The sequence below is a fragment of the Colletotrichum scovillei genome (genome assembly GCF_011075155.1).
Source record: "Colletotrichum scovillei strain TJNH1 chromosome Unknown Contig00007, whole genome shotgun sequence".
In the NCBI taxonomy this organism is placed as follows: Eukaryota; Fungi; Ascomycota; class Sordariomycetes; order Glomerellales; family Glomerellaceae; genus Colletotrichum; species Colletotrichum scovillei.
In genome coordinates, this window is record NW_023336265.1 from 278,460 (window position 1) to 296,493 (window position 18,034).

General features: G+C 54.6%; 6 protein-coding genes across 6 annotated transcripts; 5 read left to right on the forward strand and 1 right to left on the reverse strand.

Annotated features, from left to right (window-relative positions):
• Window positions 1-881: 881 nt before the first annotated feature.
• Window positions 882-1,799, forward strand: HER10_EVM0008518 (uncharacterized protein; the record flags this gene model as incomplete). The annotated part of the gene is made up of 2 exons (XM_035478036.1): window positions 882-1,482; window positions 1,561-1,799. 2 exons carry the CDS (start codon window positions 882-884, stop codon window positions 1,797-1,799), a joined length of 840 nt encoding a protein of 279 aa, XP_035331668.1.
• Window positions 1,800-2,467: 668 nt separating this feature from the next.
• On the forward strand, window positions 2,468-7,272 carry HER10_EVM0011457 (NADH oxidase; the record flags this gene model as incomplete). Its single annotated transcript, XM_035480890.1, has 4 exons — window positions 2,468-3,159; window positions 3,222-3,487; window positions 3,546-4,458; window positions 5,433-7,272. Exons 1-4 carry the CDS (start codon window positions 2,966-2,968, stop codon window positions 7,270-7,272), a joined length of 3,213 nt encoding a protein of 1,070 aa, XP_035331852.1. The 5' UTR covers window positions 2,468-2,965.
• Window positions 7,273-7,792: 520 nt separating this feature from the next.
• On the forward strand, window positions 7,793-10,525 carry HER10_EVM0007601 (uncharacterized protein). Its single transcript, XM_035477153.1, has 2 exons — window positions 7,793-8,911; window positions 8,965-10,525. The coding sequence occupies exons 1-2, from the start codon at window positions 8,590-8,592 to the stop codon at window positions 10,383-10,385; spliced, it is 1,743 nt and encodes a 580-aa protein (XP_035331606.1). The 5' UTR covers window positions 7,793-8,589; the 3' UTR covers window positions 10,386-10,525.
• Window positions 10,526-10,757: 232 nt separating this feature from the next.
• On the forward strand, window positions 10,758-12,721 carry HER10_EVM0008640 (FAD binding domain-containing protein; the record flags this gene model as incomplete). Its single annotated transcript, XM_035478155.1, has 1 exon — window positions 10,758-12,721. Exon 1 carries the CDS (start codon window positions 10,976-10,978, stop codon window positions 12,719-12,721), a length of 1,746 nt encoding a protein of 581 aa, XP_035331677.1. The 5' UTR covers window positions 10,758-10,975.
• A 975-nt stretch (window positions 12,722-13,696) lies between these two features.
• HER10_EVM0004966 (myo-inositol 2-dehydrogenase) lies at window positions 13,697-14,947 on the forward strand (the record flags this gene model as incomplete). The annotated part of the gene is made up of 2 exons (XM_035474592.1): window positions 13,697-14,571; window positions 14,608-14,947. Exons 1-2 carry the CDS (start codon window positions 13,772-13,774, stop codon window positions 14,945-14,947), a joined length of 1,140 nt encoding a protein of 379 aa, XP_035331447.1. The 5' UTR covers window positions 13,697-13,771.
• A 795-nt stretch (window positions 14,948-15,742) lies between these two features.
• HER10_EVM0006615 (isocitrate dehydrogenase subunit 2) lies at window positions 15,743-17,750 on the reverse strand. Its single transcript, XM_035476196.1, has 4 exons — window positions 17,566-17,750; window positions 17,364-17,423; window positions 16,869-17,078; window positions 15,743-16,813 (listed from the first exon to the last, which is right to left on the reverse strand). The coding sequence occupies exons 1-4, from the start codon at window positions 17,650-17,652 to the stop codon at window positions 16,022-16,024; spliced, it is 1,149 nt and encodes a 382-aa protein (XP_035331543.1). The 5' UTR covers window positions 17,653-17,750; the 3' UTR covers window positions 15,743-16,021.
• Between the last annotated feature and the right edge of the window lie 284 nt (window positions 17,751-18,034).

Sequence of the window (18,034 nt, forward strand, 5' to 3'; positions counted from 1 at the left end):
TTCAAGTGAGTGCCAAGCTCATCTCTGATTTGAAGAGCATTTCGTGTGTTCATCGCATGTGGGAGGAGGCTGGAAGGTTAGAGAGCGGATGAGATGAATTTCACTTTGTATAGGATGAAGTGAATGGGAATAAGAGTGTCTTTATCTCGAACTCAAGGTCATCAAGGTTCTCTCTTGCAGTAACTCAAGAATGAGAGGAAACACCAGTCTTGGCTCTTGGGCCTAACGTAGCGCGTATGAGAGGATCTATGGAACTGAGGTGGGGTGAACGTTGAACTAAGACAGACGTCACCACTCGGAGATCGGCTAGCTCATCTCATCGTGATGTGACGAGAACGCCCAGATGGCGCCAGCTGGGAACAAGATTGCAAGACTACAATGAGACAAGGATCATTATTTCCTTAGGTAAGATGAATTGACACGTGAGTCGACCAGCAGAAATAAAGACACAACGGCGGCACAAGGATGAGGTCCGCAACCCGCTCCCGTCGAGCCGGGAATGAGGGGAAAGTGGGGTCGAATTGGGACCTTTAACTCACGTAACTTGGGGTAAAGGTGCGGATGGAGGAGTAGACGGAGGAACTCGTCGCTCGGCCGCATTGAATCCCACATTGGCATCAGGAACCCGCGACTCAATATGGCAATCCGGAGCATGCTGCGTCCGCAAAGGACAACAATGTCGTTGGAGTTGCCAATCTGGCCACAAGCAACCTGTTTATATGAGGAGGGCCGGGCAAAGTCAATTGGGAGATGAGTGAAGAAAAGTCATTCTGTATTTCGTTCATGTTCCTGTGTTAGTCTCTCATCGTATTCTCAATCGCTCGTCACGATACATTCTCACGAGAAAGCAAATCACCAAAGTTAGTAAGACAAACACCACAATGAAGTCCACATCCCTCCCTCTCGCAGCCACCCTCCTCGCGACCGCCGCTTCGGCCTTCCAAATCGGCAAACCGCCCATGCCCCAGGCAAAAACCACAATGGCAGACAACTTCCCCTGGCGCGACCCCTTCACCTCGGCAACAACAGACGCCTACACCCCAACCTGCTCCTCGTCAAAGACCTTTGCCGCGACGCAGTACACCCTCCACGACCTCTTTGACAAGCCGCCGACGGGCCTCTTCCCCTGGGGTGAAGGGCTCAAGACCTTTTTTTCGGGCCGCGAGTACCCCGGCGGCTGGGCCGGCCTCGACCGCCACATGTACGATCGCAACGTGCTCATGATGGAGTACGCTGATGTTCCGTTGCGCGTGCGCGAGTGGATTGAAGAGGAGGAGCGGGCTGACGGCGCCGGCAAGGGATTGTTTGCTGTGTTTGAGAAGCCTGCTGGGGAAGAGGACAAGGTCACGGAGCGGGTTGTTGTTCCTGGTGACGCTGAGGAGGTCGACCGTGGGCTTGATGAAGGGAGGGTTGCTATTTTTGCGCCGGGGGCGTTGTATCCTGTTCTTCCTCTGTTTGTCGCCGACGGTAGTGACTGTGAAGGTGAGTTTGACATTCATTTTCCTTCCCTTCCAATTCTTCCAATGCATTGGTGAGAGCAGCTGGCTAATATCACCGCAGCGACGCTCGCCGACTTGAATAGTTACCAAGCCGTACCCAAGGATGCCGCCGTCGTGGCGTGGCCCGTCAGCCATACCCGTCCCGACACTGCCAATAACAAGAGGGACATTGAGTTCACCGTCAAGGCTCAGGTTCTCAAGATGAAAGAGATTGCGTCAGAGGCCGAGGCTGATGCTGAGGAGTCCAAGGTGGCTGATGAGAAGACGAAGTCGTCTGATGCGGTCAAGGATGAGTTGTAAGAGGCCTGTTTTGCGGTGCAAGCGAAGCTGCGAATTGCATGTATGAGTAGATTCTTACCTTACTGGTTTTCATTGATTAGTATTTCCTGATTACATCTTGCTTTTGAGTTCGATCAAGTGCTGATCGTGAGACTGCCGTTGTTCGTAAATACATATCCTGGCGGCTGTGCATTGCCTCGTGGGATGTGATTGTGAATCAACAAAAAGAGACTCACGACTTTCCGTTAAGTTTGATCCTTCAAGCTGACAAGCTCCACAATCCTGGCGAAGCTGGTCCGTGTGCGACTGTCTCCGTCAGCGATCTGCGCTGAACAGGAGAACAGGAGGGCATTATTAATCCATATCCTTGGCGTTTTCTCCGTGGAACTCCACGGAGCGCCGTGGCCGCCACGGTGGCTGGAGAGCTCCACGGAGTTCCACGGATCTCACACCGAGACCGACCGAGGCTCACCGAGAGTTGGACCACTTACACGCCTGACTGTGGTATCGTCTCGGTCTCGTGGCGCAACCACGCGGCAATAAGCAGTGCTCTGCCCAGATGACTTTTGAGTCCATAGCATTGTGATATCCGAATAATTGATTAGTAGGCAGAGTCGAGCTTTGACTTGGACGCGAGCACTTGGAGGTAGAAGTGTAAGTGTGAATCCAGAGTGTTTGTATAGAGCAATGTTACCGAATTCCGAAGGAGACAAGGAACTCATTTTTACAATCAGGAAAATGAAAGAATTCAAAGAGTTAATCCATTCAAATTTGTATAAACACCTGGCAGTGAGGTTTGCATATCATTCCACGTCGTTGAAGTCTCCCGGCGCCTACTACAAGATCTGCCGGGGAACCCGGTGCCCCACGGACGTCTCCTCCGTGGAGGGCCTCGTACGCTAACTTTCCGGGTCAACCACCGCCACGGCAGCAGCCGTGATACTACCATATTGCGCCATCGACTATTCACTCGACTCCGTGGGCATCATTTCGGGGCCATAGCGCCGTCCCGGCTTGGCCCCGTGGAAACTCAAGATGTCTTTATAAGTGAGCTTCCAGACGCTCCCAATTCTCAAACAGTATCAGCATCAGCATCATCTCCTCAATCATCATAGCATCTCTACATTTATTTCTTACTATTAACCAAGCATTTTCAACCTTCAGCCAACTCTATCATCATCGCAAACATGCCCGCCCGCTACGAAAGCTCTCCCGCCAGCCCGGAACCCCTGGCCCGGCCCCTGACCTTCCCCTTCTCCGGCAAGACGGCCAAGAACCGCCTCCTCAAGAGCGCCATGGCCGAGTCTCTCGCGACCTGGAGCGCCACAGAGCCTTCGAAGAGAGGTATCCCCACGCCCGAGCTCGTCGAAGTCTACCGCCGGTATGTTACCTACCCCTTGCCTTCACGCATGAAGCACTTAGATGCTAACCAAATATTCCTAGATGGGGCCAAGGGCCAGACAACTTTGGCATCATCTCCACAGGCAACATCACAATCGAGTTTGAGGACGTGAGCACCCTCGGCGACATGATCATCACCCCCGAATGCGCCCCCGAAGAAGGCGACGCCCGCTTCGAGGGCTTCAAGGCCATCGCCGCCGCAGGCAAGGCCGACGGCACCCTCATGGTCGGACAGGTCAACCACCCCGGGCGCCAAGTGCAGAAGAAGATTCAGCCGAACCCCGTCTCCGCGTCCGCAGTCCACTTGGGTAAGTGGTCGCTCGGGTTCCCTCGATCATGCACTCTTGGTACTAACAGCAAGAACAGAACCCAAAATGGGCATGGAATTCGCAAAGCCCCGTGAAGCCACCAAACAGGACATTGCCCGCTTCATCGAAGGCTTCGCCCACGCGGCAGCCTACCTCGAGAAAGCAGGCTTCGACGGCATTCAGCTGCACGCCGCGCACGGGTACCTCATCGCGCAGTTCCTCTCGCGCACGACGAACCGCCGCACCGACGAGTACGGCCCGCAGACGCTCGAGAACCGCACCCGGTTGATTGCCGAGATTGGTAGGGCCGTGAGACAGCGGACGTCGCCGGGGTTCATTCTAGCTGCCAAGATCAACAGCGTCGAGTTCCAGGAGGGCGGGGTGACGACTGACGAGGCGAGGGAGATGAGTGCCTTGCTCTCCGGGCTTGGGTTTGACTTTTTGGAGATTTCTGGGGGCACGTACGAGGCTTTGGGGATGAGCTGGGAGAAGGAGAGTACGCGCAAGCGGGAGGGCTTCTTCCTCGAGTTTGCGGACACGGTTGTCAAGGGGCTCGGCGAGGACGCGGCGGCGCGCAAGACCAAGGCGTACATTGTCGGCGGGATGAGGACGATCGGCGCGATGGTGAAGGCGCTCGAGGTTGTCGACGGGGTCGGGCTGGGACGTCCCGGCGCGCAGGAGTTCCGGTTCGGGTCGGAGTTGATCTCGGGCAGGGTGCAGGGCGCCGTGCAGCCTGTTGAGATGGTTGAGAAGGATTTCGGGATGGGGTTGACGATGGCGGCGGCGCAGATTCATCAGGTTGGGCGGGGCGAGGAGCCGTTTGACGCGAGCGATGAGGGCGCGGTGGGGAGGTTTGCGCAGGATATGCAGGCTTGGTATGGGGATTTGATTGCTGATGGGGATAAGCTGGAGCATTATGGCGCCGTCAAGTATTCGGGCGAGACTCTGCCTTATGGGGAGACCTCCAAGGCGTAGTTTCCGTTGATTGACTGTAGACATTGGTCGTGCATTGCCTTGGTGTTGCTAGATTTAGACTTGCTTTTAGATGGAGGTCATAGTTTTGTTGCATTTTTATTATTGAATTTAGCTGTTAGAACCTTCAAGTTATACACGAAATGGTCTTGATTGACACTTGTGATCTTCTTGTTCACCGAGTGTCGTGTAAGTGACCTGGCATTGTCACCTCGGTGAGACTCGGTGAGTCCATTCGGTACGTACTGAGAGACGGTGAGCTCAACTTTGACGATCCCACCGCAGTAGTCAAACGCTGAGAAAGCACGCCTGTAGTAAGAGACACTAAAATTAAAGGTCCAAAACTGATCGACAATTAATAAAGTCGAGTCCGAGAAAGATTCGAGCGCCCAATGAAACGACCAAAAGAATGCGAGCTGATTGTGGCTTGACGGGACCACTAGGCGCATCCGTCAGCTCTGGATTTGTAATCTTGGCCCAGCGACTTAATCCTTGCGCTACTGCTGCGCACCACCAAAACAGGCGCAGACCCCTGCCTCGCTCTCTTAATTGGGACTTTGGACCACGACTCAGCGTCTCGAATGGTTGAAATATCCAACTCATCCATCTCGAATTGTCTGGAGTTTCCACTTGGTTGACCTAAGACGGTAACACAGTAAACTCACAGACGCCTTCACCATGGAGACTTCATCACAACGCCGCAAGGGTAACAAATACCACCATTCCCAATAGACCGTGACTAACACGCTCACAGCCTGCGACTTGTGCTTCCTCAAGAAGATCAAGTGCGATATGCTCAAGCCGGCCTGCTCAAATTGTCTGCTGTATAAGTCCGAGTGCCGCACCACCACAGTCCGCCGCAGAGTGGTACCGACGAAAGAACGCCAGCAACGGCCAAAAGAAACCACCGCGGAAGAGTACGTCGGTTTGTAATTATCAAATCACAAGACTTTAACTGACGATCCTCTTATAGCCCAAAAAGAGTGGTAGAGTTGGAGAGCCGGTTGGCAAAGATAGAAGAACAGCTGCAGCGCGCACTGGATGCGAATATTCGCCTCTCCAGCCAAGTTCCGGCCTCAGCATCGGTACCAGCACCCGCACCAGTCCAATCCGCACCGATTACAGACACCATCGAGTTGCCATTGGACAGTGCCGGCGACTCAACCGACAGCACCGAGTTCATCAACGCCTTTTCGTGCAGCGAGAGTCCGAGCGAGTGGGTGGTCGAGCCGGAGAAGCCAAAGTTACCGCCGCTGGAGGAAGTCACGCCCGTTATCGACGAGTTCTTCAACCGCTACAACTCCATCATGCCGCTCTTTGACCAGCCGACCTTTATGCGCATGCTCTCCGACTGGTATTCGCCGTCCTCGAATCACTCCTCCGCTGCATGGGCAGCCATCAACATTGCCCTGGCGTTGGGGTATCGGTGCACGTTGAAGGAGTCGGGCAACCTGGATGCCCTGGTGGACGATCAGAAGGTGCTGCACCACATGCGCAACGTGCAGTCTGTTGTGTCCGACTTGGTGACGCGTGAGGAGGATTTACTAGGCATCCAAGTCCTCGTGGGCATGGTCGTTCTCTTCCAAGGTACAAAAGATCCCAAGCCGGCCTCGGTCCTCATCGGGACGGCTATCCGGCTTGCGCACCGGCTGCACCTCCACGACAAGGAGTCCCTCCAGTACTTTTCGCCCGCGGTCGCCCGGCAGAGGTCGCGGGTCTTTTGGCTTGCTTACTGCATGGACAAGGACATCAGTCTGCGGTCCAAGACGCCTTCGTTCCAGCTGGACGCGGATATCGACCTGCCCCTGCCGGAGCTGGACCCGGACGACGGGGCGGGCGTCATGGCTGCGTCGAACGGCAGCAAGTTCAACTTCTTCCGGGCGAGGGTCGAGCTCAGCCACATCGCGGGGAAAGTGTACGATCTCCTATACAGCACGAGGTCGCGCAAGGTGGCAAAGTCGGAAGCGCAGCTGCGGGTGACGCGACTGGAAGAGATGCTCGAGACGTGGCGCCGCAATGTGCCGGCCGAGTTCCAGCTCACGTCGCTGCTAGAGTACGCCGAGCCGCTTCCCACGGTGCACCTTTCGCTTCTCTACCACAACTATTTTGTCATCACGGTCATGGTCCACGGCATCTACTCACACGACGCGGATTGGGTGCAGAGAATTAGCTCGTACGGCCGGGCGACGATACAAGACCTGGATGGTATAGGGCAAGGAAACAGCAGGCAGAACTCGCCGTTGCCAACGGGGTGGGCAAAGTGCGTGGAGCTCAGCCGGGACTGCATGAATCTGTTTGTGGAGTCGCCAAAGACGGACTGCAGCATCTGGTCCAATGCGTGCGCGCACTTTTCGGGGCTCATCATTATCCTATCCAACATGTTTGTTTTCCCAGAAAACCCGAATATACCAGCGGACAAGGAGCTCGCGGAACAAGCGATGCAGCTGTTTGATATGATGCTGCGTCTCTCTGCAAACGAAGATTTTCGCAGGCTGTACGAGGTAGTCAAGGAGCTACACCGGCGGGCGATGGCAACTGTGGATAAGGTTGCACGTAAGAGAGAAGAGCAAGCGGCTGCGGCTGCGGTGGTGGAGGTAATGGACAGTACGCTGCCTTTTGGGATGCAATTCGAGGAGGATGTGAGTTTCTTTGAGGGCGCAGGCATGATGGACTTTACAGGGGCTTTTGCTGGGGGTATCATGGAGGAGTCACCAGTGACTGTGGATTCTGAGGCGGGAGACACGTTGGAGGCCGGAGGTTTCCAGGGAGATTTGGGTCGTGCTGCTGCGACGGTTGGGCATAGCCATTATTGAGCTGCGATGATACTTTATTGGCGTTAGGGGTTGATGAGGCGTTTGGGAGTCTACTATATCTAGACTATATCTAGTGGCGTGTTTTTGTTGTGGCCGTCTTCTGGCTACTGTATGAAGGGAACTTAAGTATCAGTACCTTAAAGAAACTGAGATGTCATATTCACGATGGTCTGCTTTCTTGACTTGGTGGTGATCAACCCGGTAGAAATCGTTGGTGTTGAGCTCCATTGAGGACGAGAGCTTGGGCGATTGGTGTCTTCGGACGGTGGGCCGAATGGTGGGGCATTTTGGTGGGACAATTATGGAACCCGTGTGTTGGGTTTGATGCTAATCCTGATTTAGACAACTATGATCCAAGCTCTGAGCTTTTGGCCAGTGAGATGAGAGGAATTTGCAAGCTGGTAGGGATGACGGGATGAGGTGGGGCCGCAGTGGGCAATGACGATCAAGAGTGAGCTCAAGCACCTGCCACAGCAGAGGAATTGCACTGGAAGGAAGCATACACAGTAGAGGGAAGGAATGGCACAAGCAACAGCATCGTCTTGGGGAAGGTGGTTGCCGCCGCTACCTTAATCCCGGGAGATCCTTCCCTGTGGAGGAACGAGCTCACTGTCATGGCGTCATCATTGAATCGTCCAATTTTGGGGAGGAAGTTGCGTCCATCTCTGCCTCGTACTTGCACGTCTCCCTAGGTACAGCGTAAGGTACCTACCTACATTCTCGCGTCTTTCTAACCATCTCATTGACAAAAATCTGCAGCCATTGAGAGCTTCCCTCAAAACGCAGCGCATGAATGATGATGCTCTGAATCCTCACCACTCTCCATCGCCCGACGTTACAAACACAAAAACACTGCCCGCCTTCTTGAACCCCTCCATAAACACAACCCCGGTCAAAGACGAGTCAACCTTACCTTGCAGAGTATTGTCACCAATCTGAAGACGCGAATCCCCATCGACTTTCCCCATCTCTCAGCAGACCGCCTACCATCACGTCTTGCCTCATCCCACCTTACCCCAGTTACAGCATACTTACCGCAACATCTCTGTCTACCTGTCACCCCCGGAAGCTTTTACCTTCCAGTTGCCATCTGCCTAGCATTCCTCTATTAGGATACTTAGCTCCCACACTACATCTGGGAATACCTAAGTAGTCTTGGCCCCGTGTGCTTTGTTATCTGACCCCCTCCCTCCGCCCCGGCGCTTTACATCAGCAGCTGTCAGTCGGAGTCGGAGTACCCCTCGACGGTGACCGTAACGTCTTCCCCTCTCTTTCGCCTACCCTTCTACTCGTTGCTCCCCTCCCCCTCCATCCTTCATGCAAACCACCAAATTCCTCCTCCCTCTCCGCCACCAAGTAAGAGTATCTTTCTTATTCCGACAAACGACGCAAAAGAACCCATTTTCGCATAGCGCACGAGCCATGGCCGACTACAAGCTCAAGTCCGTCTCCTCGCTGTCTCTCAAGCCGGGGGACAAGCAGGAGGTTGAAGTCGAGGGAATCGAGGGCGCAAAGGTTCTCCTCCTCAACGCTGGCGGCAGTATCCAGGCTGTTGGTCCCAAATGCACCCACTTTGGCGCACCACTCGTAAAGGGAGTCTTGACCACCTCTGGTCGCTTGACATGTCCCTGGCACGGAGGTACCTATTCTCTCCCACGTTGGCTCCATTGGACTTCACTGACACACATGCAGCTTGCTTCAATGCCAAAACTGGTGATGTCGAAGACGCACCTGCTCTCGACGCCCTTCCCGTCTTCAAGGTCACCGAGCGCGACGGCGCAGTCTACATTTCTGGCGAAGAGGCCGCTATCAAGGGCGGTCGCCGCAAGCCCAACTTCAAGTGCAATGCCGCCGGTGGTGCCGACCAGGAAAAGGTGGTCATTGTTGGTGGAGGCTCTGGTGCTCTCGGCGCTGTTGAGGGTCTGCGCAACGGCGGCTACGACGGTCCCTTGACCATCATCTCCTCTGAAGGCTACTTCCCCATTGATCGCACAAAGCTGTCCAAGGCTCTCCTGACCGACGTCAACGCCCTGCAATGGCGCGATGAGGCCTGGTATAAGAGTGGCTCTGTCGACTGGGTCGCCGACGAGGTCACAGACGTTGACTTTTCTGACCGTAAGGTCACCACCAAGAAGGGCGACAGCATCCCCTATACCAAGCTCATCCTGGCCACCGGCGGTACGCCGAGAAACCTGCCCCTCCAGGGGTTCAAGGTTTTGGGCAACATCTTCACACTCAGAACCGCCCACGACACGCAAAAGATTGTCAAGGCCATTGGCGACAAGGGCAAGAAGATTGTCATCGTCGGATCCTCCTTCATCGGTATGGAGGTTGCCAACGCCACCGCCAAGGAGAACACAGTTACCGTCATCGGCATGGAGAAGGTCCCTCTGGAGAGGGTTCTTGGCGAGAAGATTGGCGCTGGCATCCAGAAGAGCCTGGAAAAGAACGGCGTCAAGTTTCATATGAATGCTGGCGTCGACAAGGCAGAGCCGTCCGCCACAGACGCTGCCAATGTCGGCGCGGTATACCTCAAGGATGGCACCAAACTCGAGGCTGATCTAGTGATTCTCGGTGTTGGTGTCGCCCCCGCTACTGAATTCCTGAGGGAGAACAAGGTCATCAGATTGGAGGACGATGGCTCGATCAAGACTAACGAGAACTTTGAGATTGTTGGCCTCAAGGACGTGTACGCCATTGGCGATATTGCGACATACCCGTACCACGGTCCTGGAGGCGACGGCCGGTACACTCGCATTGAGCACTGGAATGTCGCCCAGAACGCTGGTCGCTCCGTTGCAAACAACATCATCAACTCAGCCGTCAAGACGCCGCACTTCATCCCCGTCTTTTGGTCCGCATTGGGCTCACAGCTGAGATACTGTGGTAACACCGTCGGCGGATGGGACGATGTCGTGATCCAAGGCAATGTGGAAGAGTCGGCGTTTGTTGCGTACTACACAAATGGCGAGACGGTTGTCGCCATGGCCTCCATGGGCAAGGACCCCGCCATGGTTCAGTCGGTAGAGTTGATGTCCCTCGGAAAGATGCCTTCGAAATCGGACCTGGCCAAGGGTCTCGACATCACCACTATCGGTCCGTTGGAGGCATGATTTTGTAAACAGGACTTTTGTGCATTTCCGGGTGTACACGGGAGGGATGTAGGACGTAATCTATGGCGTAATTAGGTAGGCTTCAAGGCATGCAATGAGCACACAATTCAATGAATTCGATTAACAAGGGATGTTTGTGATGTTTCCACAGCAAATATGGATGCCGTGACCGCGGAATATGAAAGCCCGTCGAGTAAGCCAGCGGGACATTTGCTAGTGGATCTGCGTGGACGGTGAGAACTAAGGAGGGACACTCGGGACCGAGCGCTGCGTTCGTACCCGAGATGACCGGTGTGGGGCGGTGGCTGCGTTTCCGGCCACGCCAGGACCACCGGAGCCGGGCAAGTGCGGAGCTTGCAAACCACCGCCGTCGACGCCGTCACAATGGCGCCGGACGTGGATTGCAAATGTATAAAGACCTCATCGTGCATCTCGTACAAAAGTTTGGATGGACGTGCGAACCACACTACGCTTTTCATCCAATCTTACCTTGAGTCCCGATACTTTCCTTTTTGTTATCGACTTACACCAGCCGGTACATCAACCATACTTGACAACAAACCAACCAACTACCAACACCAGAACACACAATGATGACGCAAAACCAAGCACCCGTGATAATCATAGGCGGCAGCCTAGTCGGCCTCGCCAGCGCGCTCTTCCTCTCCGCCCGCGATGTCCCCGTCATCCTCTTCGAGCGCCACACCTCGAGCTCCCCGCATCCGCGCGCCATCGGGTACACATCGCGCACGCTGGAGCTCTTGCAGACTGTCGGGATCTCCCCCGATCAGCTGAGAGTCGGGTCCGGTCCGCCGGGTGGGAAACCTCGTCGGGTGAAGGTCAAGAGTCTGGCGGGGGAGTGGGCCGATGAGCAGCTCTGGAATAACAATAACGCCAACAAGGAGAATGGTGCTGGTCCGAAGGGCGAGGCCGGAAAACCTGGATCTGGTCCCGGTGGACCCCCACCGCAGCAGAAAGGAGGCAAAGTCTACGCTCCCATCATGGGCACGGCGATCGCCCAAGACAGACTTGAACCCATCCTCCGCAAACGCGCCGTCGAGCTAGGCGCGGATCTCAGGCTCGGGTGGAAGATGACGTCCTGGAGCCAGTCTGCAGACGGCGTACGCGTCACTGCCGTTAACAGAGAATCAGGGGAGGAAGTGACCGTCGAGGGGTCGTACATCGTCGCCTGCGACGGCGCGCGGAGCGCCTTTCGCGAGGGGCTGGGGATCGGGACGACGGGCGTGGGACACTTGCGGAGTCTGTGCAGTGTCATGTTCCGGTGCGCGCCGATTGAGAAGTTTCTGGAGCGAGGGTTCGTGCAGTTCTCCATCGAGGGGCGCGAAGACGGGTTCGAGGCGTTTTTAGTGAGTTATCACGACGGGAGGTGGGCGTTGATGTGGAATGCCGCCGAGGAGACCATCACCGACAAGGAGGCCGACGGCAAGGACACGATCAACGTCGGGCACAGCAACAAGATGGACGCCCGCGCGCAAAAGGACCTCATCCGCAAAGCCCTCGGTCTCGGCAAGGACGAGATCCAGGACGGGGACATCGAGCTCGTGACGATTGGGCTCTGGGAGATGAGCGCGCGGATCGCGGAGAAGTTTGCAGAGGGACGGGTGTTTCTCGCGGGCGACGCGGCGCATACGCTGCCGCCTAACCGGGGCGGGTACGGCGCCAACACGGGGTTCGCGGACGCGCACAATCTGGCGTGGAAGATTGCTGCTGTTAGGAGCGGGGTGGCGGACGAGGGGATTCTGGGGACGTACGATGAGGAGAGGAGGCCTGTTGCGCTTGTGAGGCATGATCAGCTCTTTGCGAGGGATGATTACAAGGCGTATATCCGGGGTGACGGGGGGAAGGGAAAGAAGGTCGAGGTGATTGATGATGTTGCTATGGAGTTGGGGCAGATTTATCGGTCTAGGGGGGTGGATTTGGGGACGGACGGTGAGGTGTTGCCTGATGCGTTGAAGCCTGATGAGTGGAAGGGTCAGCCCGGGACGAGGGCGCCTCATTTGGTGGTTAGGAAGAGGGATGGGCAAGAGATTTCGAGTTTGGAGTTGTTTGGGCGTGAGTGGGTTTTACTCTCGAGGGATGGAAGGTGGAAGACGGCTGCTGTTGGTGCTGGGTGTGAGTTTGTTCATGTTGGTGAGGATGTCGTCGAGGTTGATGAGAGGGAGGGTGAGAGCTTCGAGGAAACGTTTGGGGTTGGGAAGGAGGGAGCTGTGTTGGTGAGGCCTGATGGGTTCATCGCTTGGAGGGTCCGTGGAAGGGAGGATGGTGGTGATGAGGTGTTTGCTGAGGCTTTCAAGCGGATTTCTTTTGCGTTGTAATCTAAGGTGACTTTGATTGCGGTTTTGGAAGGGAAACATCAATAGTTATGTTCTTATATAGAGGAACCTACCAATAAACTCCTCTCGGATGGACACCTTTGCAATGACCTCTATTCTTAAAACTTTCTGAGTATCGTGACAATGATACAAGTGCAGACGCCTCGCCTTGGAGAGGCTGACTAGGTATGACGGCATGCCCCCAACCTGTCACGTCTGTTAAAAGAAGCTGACACGGCGTAGAGGGAGAATAGATGAGTTATGACCACTTGGAAGTCCAACCTGAAGTTCAAACCAGTCATCCCACCAGAAACATATCCCTCCAACCTCACTTCCTCAGACGGATCATAGCTGTCGATACTGCGCGATGCGCAAGAGACAAGGCAGGGCGTGCTGGTTAGATGAGCAGATCTCCCCCGGAGATTGGCAGAATCATCAAAGGAGTCTATACCTTTAGATCAGAAAAGTAACCAGTGATGAGACATGGTTGACGTTGAGTCTCAACTTCTGCCAAAGTCTGACTGTGGATTCGCAGTTCAAAATGTCGCCTGATATGATGTCCGTGACTGAGATATGGCAGCGTGCTCCTTTTTGAGTGGTCACAGCAAGCAGCAAGCAGGGGCTCAAGAGCTGAGAGGTTTGGGGGTAGAATCTCCGTATCGTGTCATAGTTTCCGTAATGCACTTGATGAGCAGAAACATCTGATGATTCTTTGCCAAAAAGAGCAGTCCGCCTTGACAAAAGCAAGATAGGTCGGAAAACCAAATACAGCTAGTACGGTGCGGGGAGACTAAATGAGGGGATGCGGAGAGGATGCAGGTTGCTCGGGTGCATCACGGGCAACGCCATGCCTCACCGGTCGGTCCGGTCCGGCGATTTTGGGTTAGCGAACAATACGTGTCCGGAGCTTACACACAGCCATATATAAAGGTCGATATGCAGCTTGATGCTCCAAGTTGTACTCAAACTACCTTGCCCGTATCCTCCAGCTTCACGCATGAATCTGTCACTGCACCACTGTCTATCGCTGCAATAAGTGAAACTCCTCTCACCATGTCTCCCAAGATCCTGCAAGTCGGCGTAGTTGGCGGTGGTGACGTTGCACAAATCGTTCACCTTCCAACCTTTATGTTTCTGTCTGATCTCTTCAAGGTCGTAACCGTTTGCGACATTTCACGCAAGACAGCCGATCACTGTCGTGCCAAATTCAACATCCCCCACGCAACCACAAACCCAGACGACATCTTCAATGACCCGGCCATTGATGTCGTCGTCATCCTAACATCTGACGAGTACCATGCCCCCTATACTATTGCTGCATTAAAGGCCGGGAAAAACGTCTTGCTCGAGAAGCCCATGACACTGAGTCTACAAGCCGCCGACGAGATAATCGACGCCGAGACCAAGGCTCCCAACAATGCCCGCGTCTTTTTGGGCTACATGCGGCGTTACGCCCCCAGCCTCCTAGCCTTCAAACGCGAGATTGCCTCCATTGACAAGATCAAGTACGCTCGTGTCCGCGACATCATCGGCCCCAATGCGTACTTCATCGGGCAATCGGGAGCATACTCACAAAAGTACAATGATGACATACCGACCGAGGTGTCGGAGGACAGAAAGGCGCGACTGGCCGTCTTGCTAGGCCAAGCCTGGGGACAAGAGCCGGAATCGCTCACCGCCGCGCAGATGGACTACTGCTGTCTCCTCGGCAGCCTCGGAAGTCACGGTCTCAGCCTCATGAGGAACGTGCTAGGCGGTCTTCCAGAATCGGTTCTCGCTTCGACGGATAACGCGCGGTGGTACACGGCCATGTTCGAGTACCGAAACGGCACCGCCCCCGACGACAGGTTCACGTGTGTTTATGAGATGGGCATTGACTCTGTGCCGAGATTCGACTCTCATGTTGCCGTCTACGGGGAGAAGAAAACTGTCACGATTTGCTATGATACGCCGTTCGTCAAGGGCCTCGGCATCACGGTGGAGATTGACGAGCTGAACGAGCACGGGGAAAAGTCCCACAGGTCTCTCCAAACTTCGTACGAGGATGCCTACACTGCAGAGTTGAAAGCGTGGTATGAGACTGTGGTTCATGGCAAAGAAATCAAGACGTCTGCCAAGGATGCTCGAGATGATTTGAGACTGTTCAAGATGATGATGGACAAGTTCCCCGAGCACAAAAAGATCAAGAACTCGTCCGATAGCACGCCCTTCGTACCGAGCGGCCCTTGAATATCACTCCATGTCAAGTATCGCTGTATTGCTATTCAGTACAGTATTGAACCGACTTTCGTATGTTTGCCATCTCTGAACTGTGACTGACGTTGTCTCTTCCGACCGTTGGGTAAATGTAGCTGCGCTTGCCACTTACACAGACTCAGGTCAATGACTGCCTTGATGTGACCGTATCTGAATCAGAGGAGAACACTGTGTTTCGATGCATACTTGCTTCAGCATACTTAGATGAGGTGCTTCAAGGTACTAATGTGATGGGGTGGGTGTAGAGACTGTTCATACAATCATCATGATGGTTCGGTTGTGTTGAATCTTGAGTGGAGAAATGGAGAATGGCTAGAGAGTCGTTTGAGACCGGCTCAAGAAGACAGCTTTTCTCATTCAACAGATATGGTTTTGAGCTCAGTATGATCTGGTTTACTTGAACGATGCTCTTCCTGCTTTATTTCGATTTCAAAGTGACCTACTTGTGCAGGATTTGGCAAACGCACTATGTATTGGGGTTGACTCCAAAGAAGGGTGGGCACTTTGGGATCTGCCGTGCAAATCTTTAGGAAGTATCTGTTCATCGAACGACGCAGAGGCATGGCAGTCCCCAACATGACTCTTTGAATAGATGTGAAGACAACATTGTCCTCCACGAGACGAGGCTTATGTGCGAGGCTGTAGCACGCCTGCTCGTCCCAAATTTCACTAGGCATATTCACAGACATGGCGTCCCGTCAGTGCCAAGATTTGTCGTCGACTCTTGGACCTATATGTCCGTTCGACCTGTCAAGTCACCCTAGTCTGCTTTCTGATCTGTTGGTAAGGTATTGATTGCGCTCGTCATCTTAATGGTACCAAATTCGTACATGCGAGAATAGGCAAGTGCCCAAACGTTGTGAACATTCAAACTCAATTATTGCCACCATTGTGTTGCCAGTCACTCACAGCCCGAAACCACAGGAACGAAAACACCAAATTTTGTTGGAGCTCATGAACTCATTGAACGACTATGGCTAACGTTAAAGGAAACAGGAGGTGATATCCGTTGTCTAAGATCGTACAGTCTACAGGGGTAGTAGGTATCTACAACTTGGAAATGATGGCGCCGGCAAACTCGTTGGTCTTGGCCTTGCCGCCCAAGTCGCCGGTGAGGGCCTTTCCTTCCGCGAGGGTATCAAAAGCGGCCTTCTCGATTCTGTCGGCGTACTCGCCGAGGCTCATGTGTCTCAGCATCATCATGGAGCTGAGAAGCAGAGCGGTGGGGTTGGCCAGGCCCTTGCCGGCAATGTCGGGGGCGGAGCCGTGGACGGCCTCGAAGATGGAGCACTCGTCACCAATGTTGCCGGAGGGGGTGAGACCGAGACCGCCAATGAGACCGGCGCACATGTCGGAGAGAATGTCACCGTACAGGTTGGGCATGACGAGGACCTTGTCGTTGTAGGGGAGGGGGTCGGTGACCATCTTCAGGCAGGTGTTGTCGAGGAGCTCGGCGTCGAACTCGATCTCGGGGAAGTCCTTGGCGACGTCGCGGGCGGTCTTGAGGAAGAGACCGTCGGACATCTTCATGATGGTGGCCTTGTGGACGACGCGGACCTTCTTGCGGCCAATCTCCTGGGCCTGCTGGAAGGCGAAGCGGAGGACGCGCTCGGAAGCCTCGCGGGTGATGAGCTTGATGGACTGAACGACGCCATCGACGACGACGTGCTCAATGCCAGAGTATTCACCCTCGGTGTTCTCACGGATGAGGACGGTGTCGACGTTGTCGTAAGGGGTCTTGTAGCCGGCGACGGATCGGCAGGGACGCAGGTTGGCGAACAGGTTGAAGGTGCGACGGAGAGTCAGGTTGAGGGAGACGTGGCCCTTGCCAATGGGGGTCTGTAGGGTCAGGTTAGAATGAGAAGAGAGAGGCTCATGGTCAGTTGAAACGTACGGCGAGGGGTCCCTTGAGGGCGACCTTGTTGCGCTTGATGCTCTCAATGGCGGCATCGGGGATGGCGGTCTTGCCGTCCTTGAGGATGGGGGTGACATCGACGGGCTCCCAGGTAACGGGGGCCTTGGCCGCGGCAAAGATGTCCTTGACGGCCTGGGAGATCTCGGGACCAATACCGTCACCCTCGATCAGGGAGACGGGGTAGTTGCCCTATACAAGATTGGTGGTTAGTTTTGTTTTGAAGGCATCTCGATGTCGCAGGTTTGAGCATCGCCAATTGAGTGATTTTGGGCTGCGCAAAGGGCCGATCCGGGGCGTTGTTGTTGCTCGAGTACCCGTCCATCTGCACATGACGAGTGACATGTGCGTTCAAGAGCAGACAATGCAGTGTCGTTGTCGAGGTCGGGGTGCGCCAGCAAACAACAAAGCCGAGGTCTTTCCTTTGCGCGTAAAATTTTATGGGGCGGGTAGTAACGGAGGAGGGAAATGGCATACGTTGGAGTCCTTGACACCGTGGAACTTGGCGACACGCTCGCTCGAGTAGAATCTGGAGTTCTATACAACTGTCAGCAATTGGGTTCTATTCAGATGGCTGGCCTGCAGTCGAGGCTCTGCCCGTGTTGCATCGTCGAATCGTCACCGGCGGGCGGGCGGGATCGCGGGACGGCAAGGAACAGGATGGAGGAATTGCGCGCACCTGGAACTGAGAGACGGCGGCGGCGCGGGGAGCGGCGCGCATGGCCTGCTGCCGGAGAGGCGCAGCGAAAGTACGGGCGGCCAGCATCGTGTCTAGAGTCCTTTGGTGTTGAAGGATACGTGGAGGCGGAGGAGAGTGGTCGGGTGGGAAGGATTGGTCGTTTATCGGGAGACGGGAATTTTAAGGTCGGGAGAAGGAAGTGTTAGTAGCAGAGACGCCAGCGGCGGCCAGCCGGATTTGACAGGTGAGAAAATAAACCGCCGCTTTACTGCAGGGGTCTTGGCTGCACCGGCAGGTGTAAGCGGCTTTGCTGCAGAAAAAAAACTTGATTGACTTTCTATGCATTCATGATGTTTTGTATTCTACCATCTTGAGAACTCTACGGAACTGAAAACGACGTTCTCTGAAAGATGTAAATGTGGCTTTCTATACAGTCTTGTACATCTCCATAGTATCTGATTCTCTGAGT

Excerpts from the sequence above, each read along its gene's own strand:
- HER10_EVM0007601 (XM_035477153.1), top strand. The coding sequence starts at position 8,590 with ATGCAAACCACCAAATTCCTCCTCCCTCTCCGCCACCAAGTAAGAGTA. Across the intron at positions 8,912-8,964 it reads GACATGTCCCTGGCACGGAG|CTTGCTTCAATGCCAAAACT; the intron begins GTACCTATTCTC and ends ACACACATGCAG.
- HER10_EVM0006615 (XM_035476196.1), bottom strand. The coding sequence starts at position 17,652 with ATGCTGGCCGCCCGTACTTTCGCTGCGCCTCTCCGGCAGCAGGCCATG. Across the intron at positions 17,079-17,363 it reads ACGGTGTCAAGGACTCCAAC|GGCAACTACCCCGTCTCCCT; the intron begins GTATGCCATTTC and ends AATCTTGTATAG. Across the intron at positions 16,814-16,868 it reads CCCTCAAGGGACCCCTCGCC|ACCCCCATTGGCAAGGGCCA; the intron begins GTACGTTTCAAC and ends CTGACCCTACAG.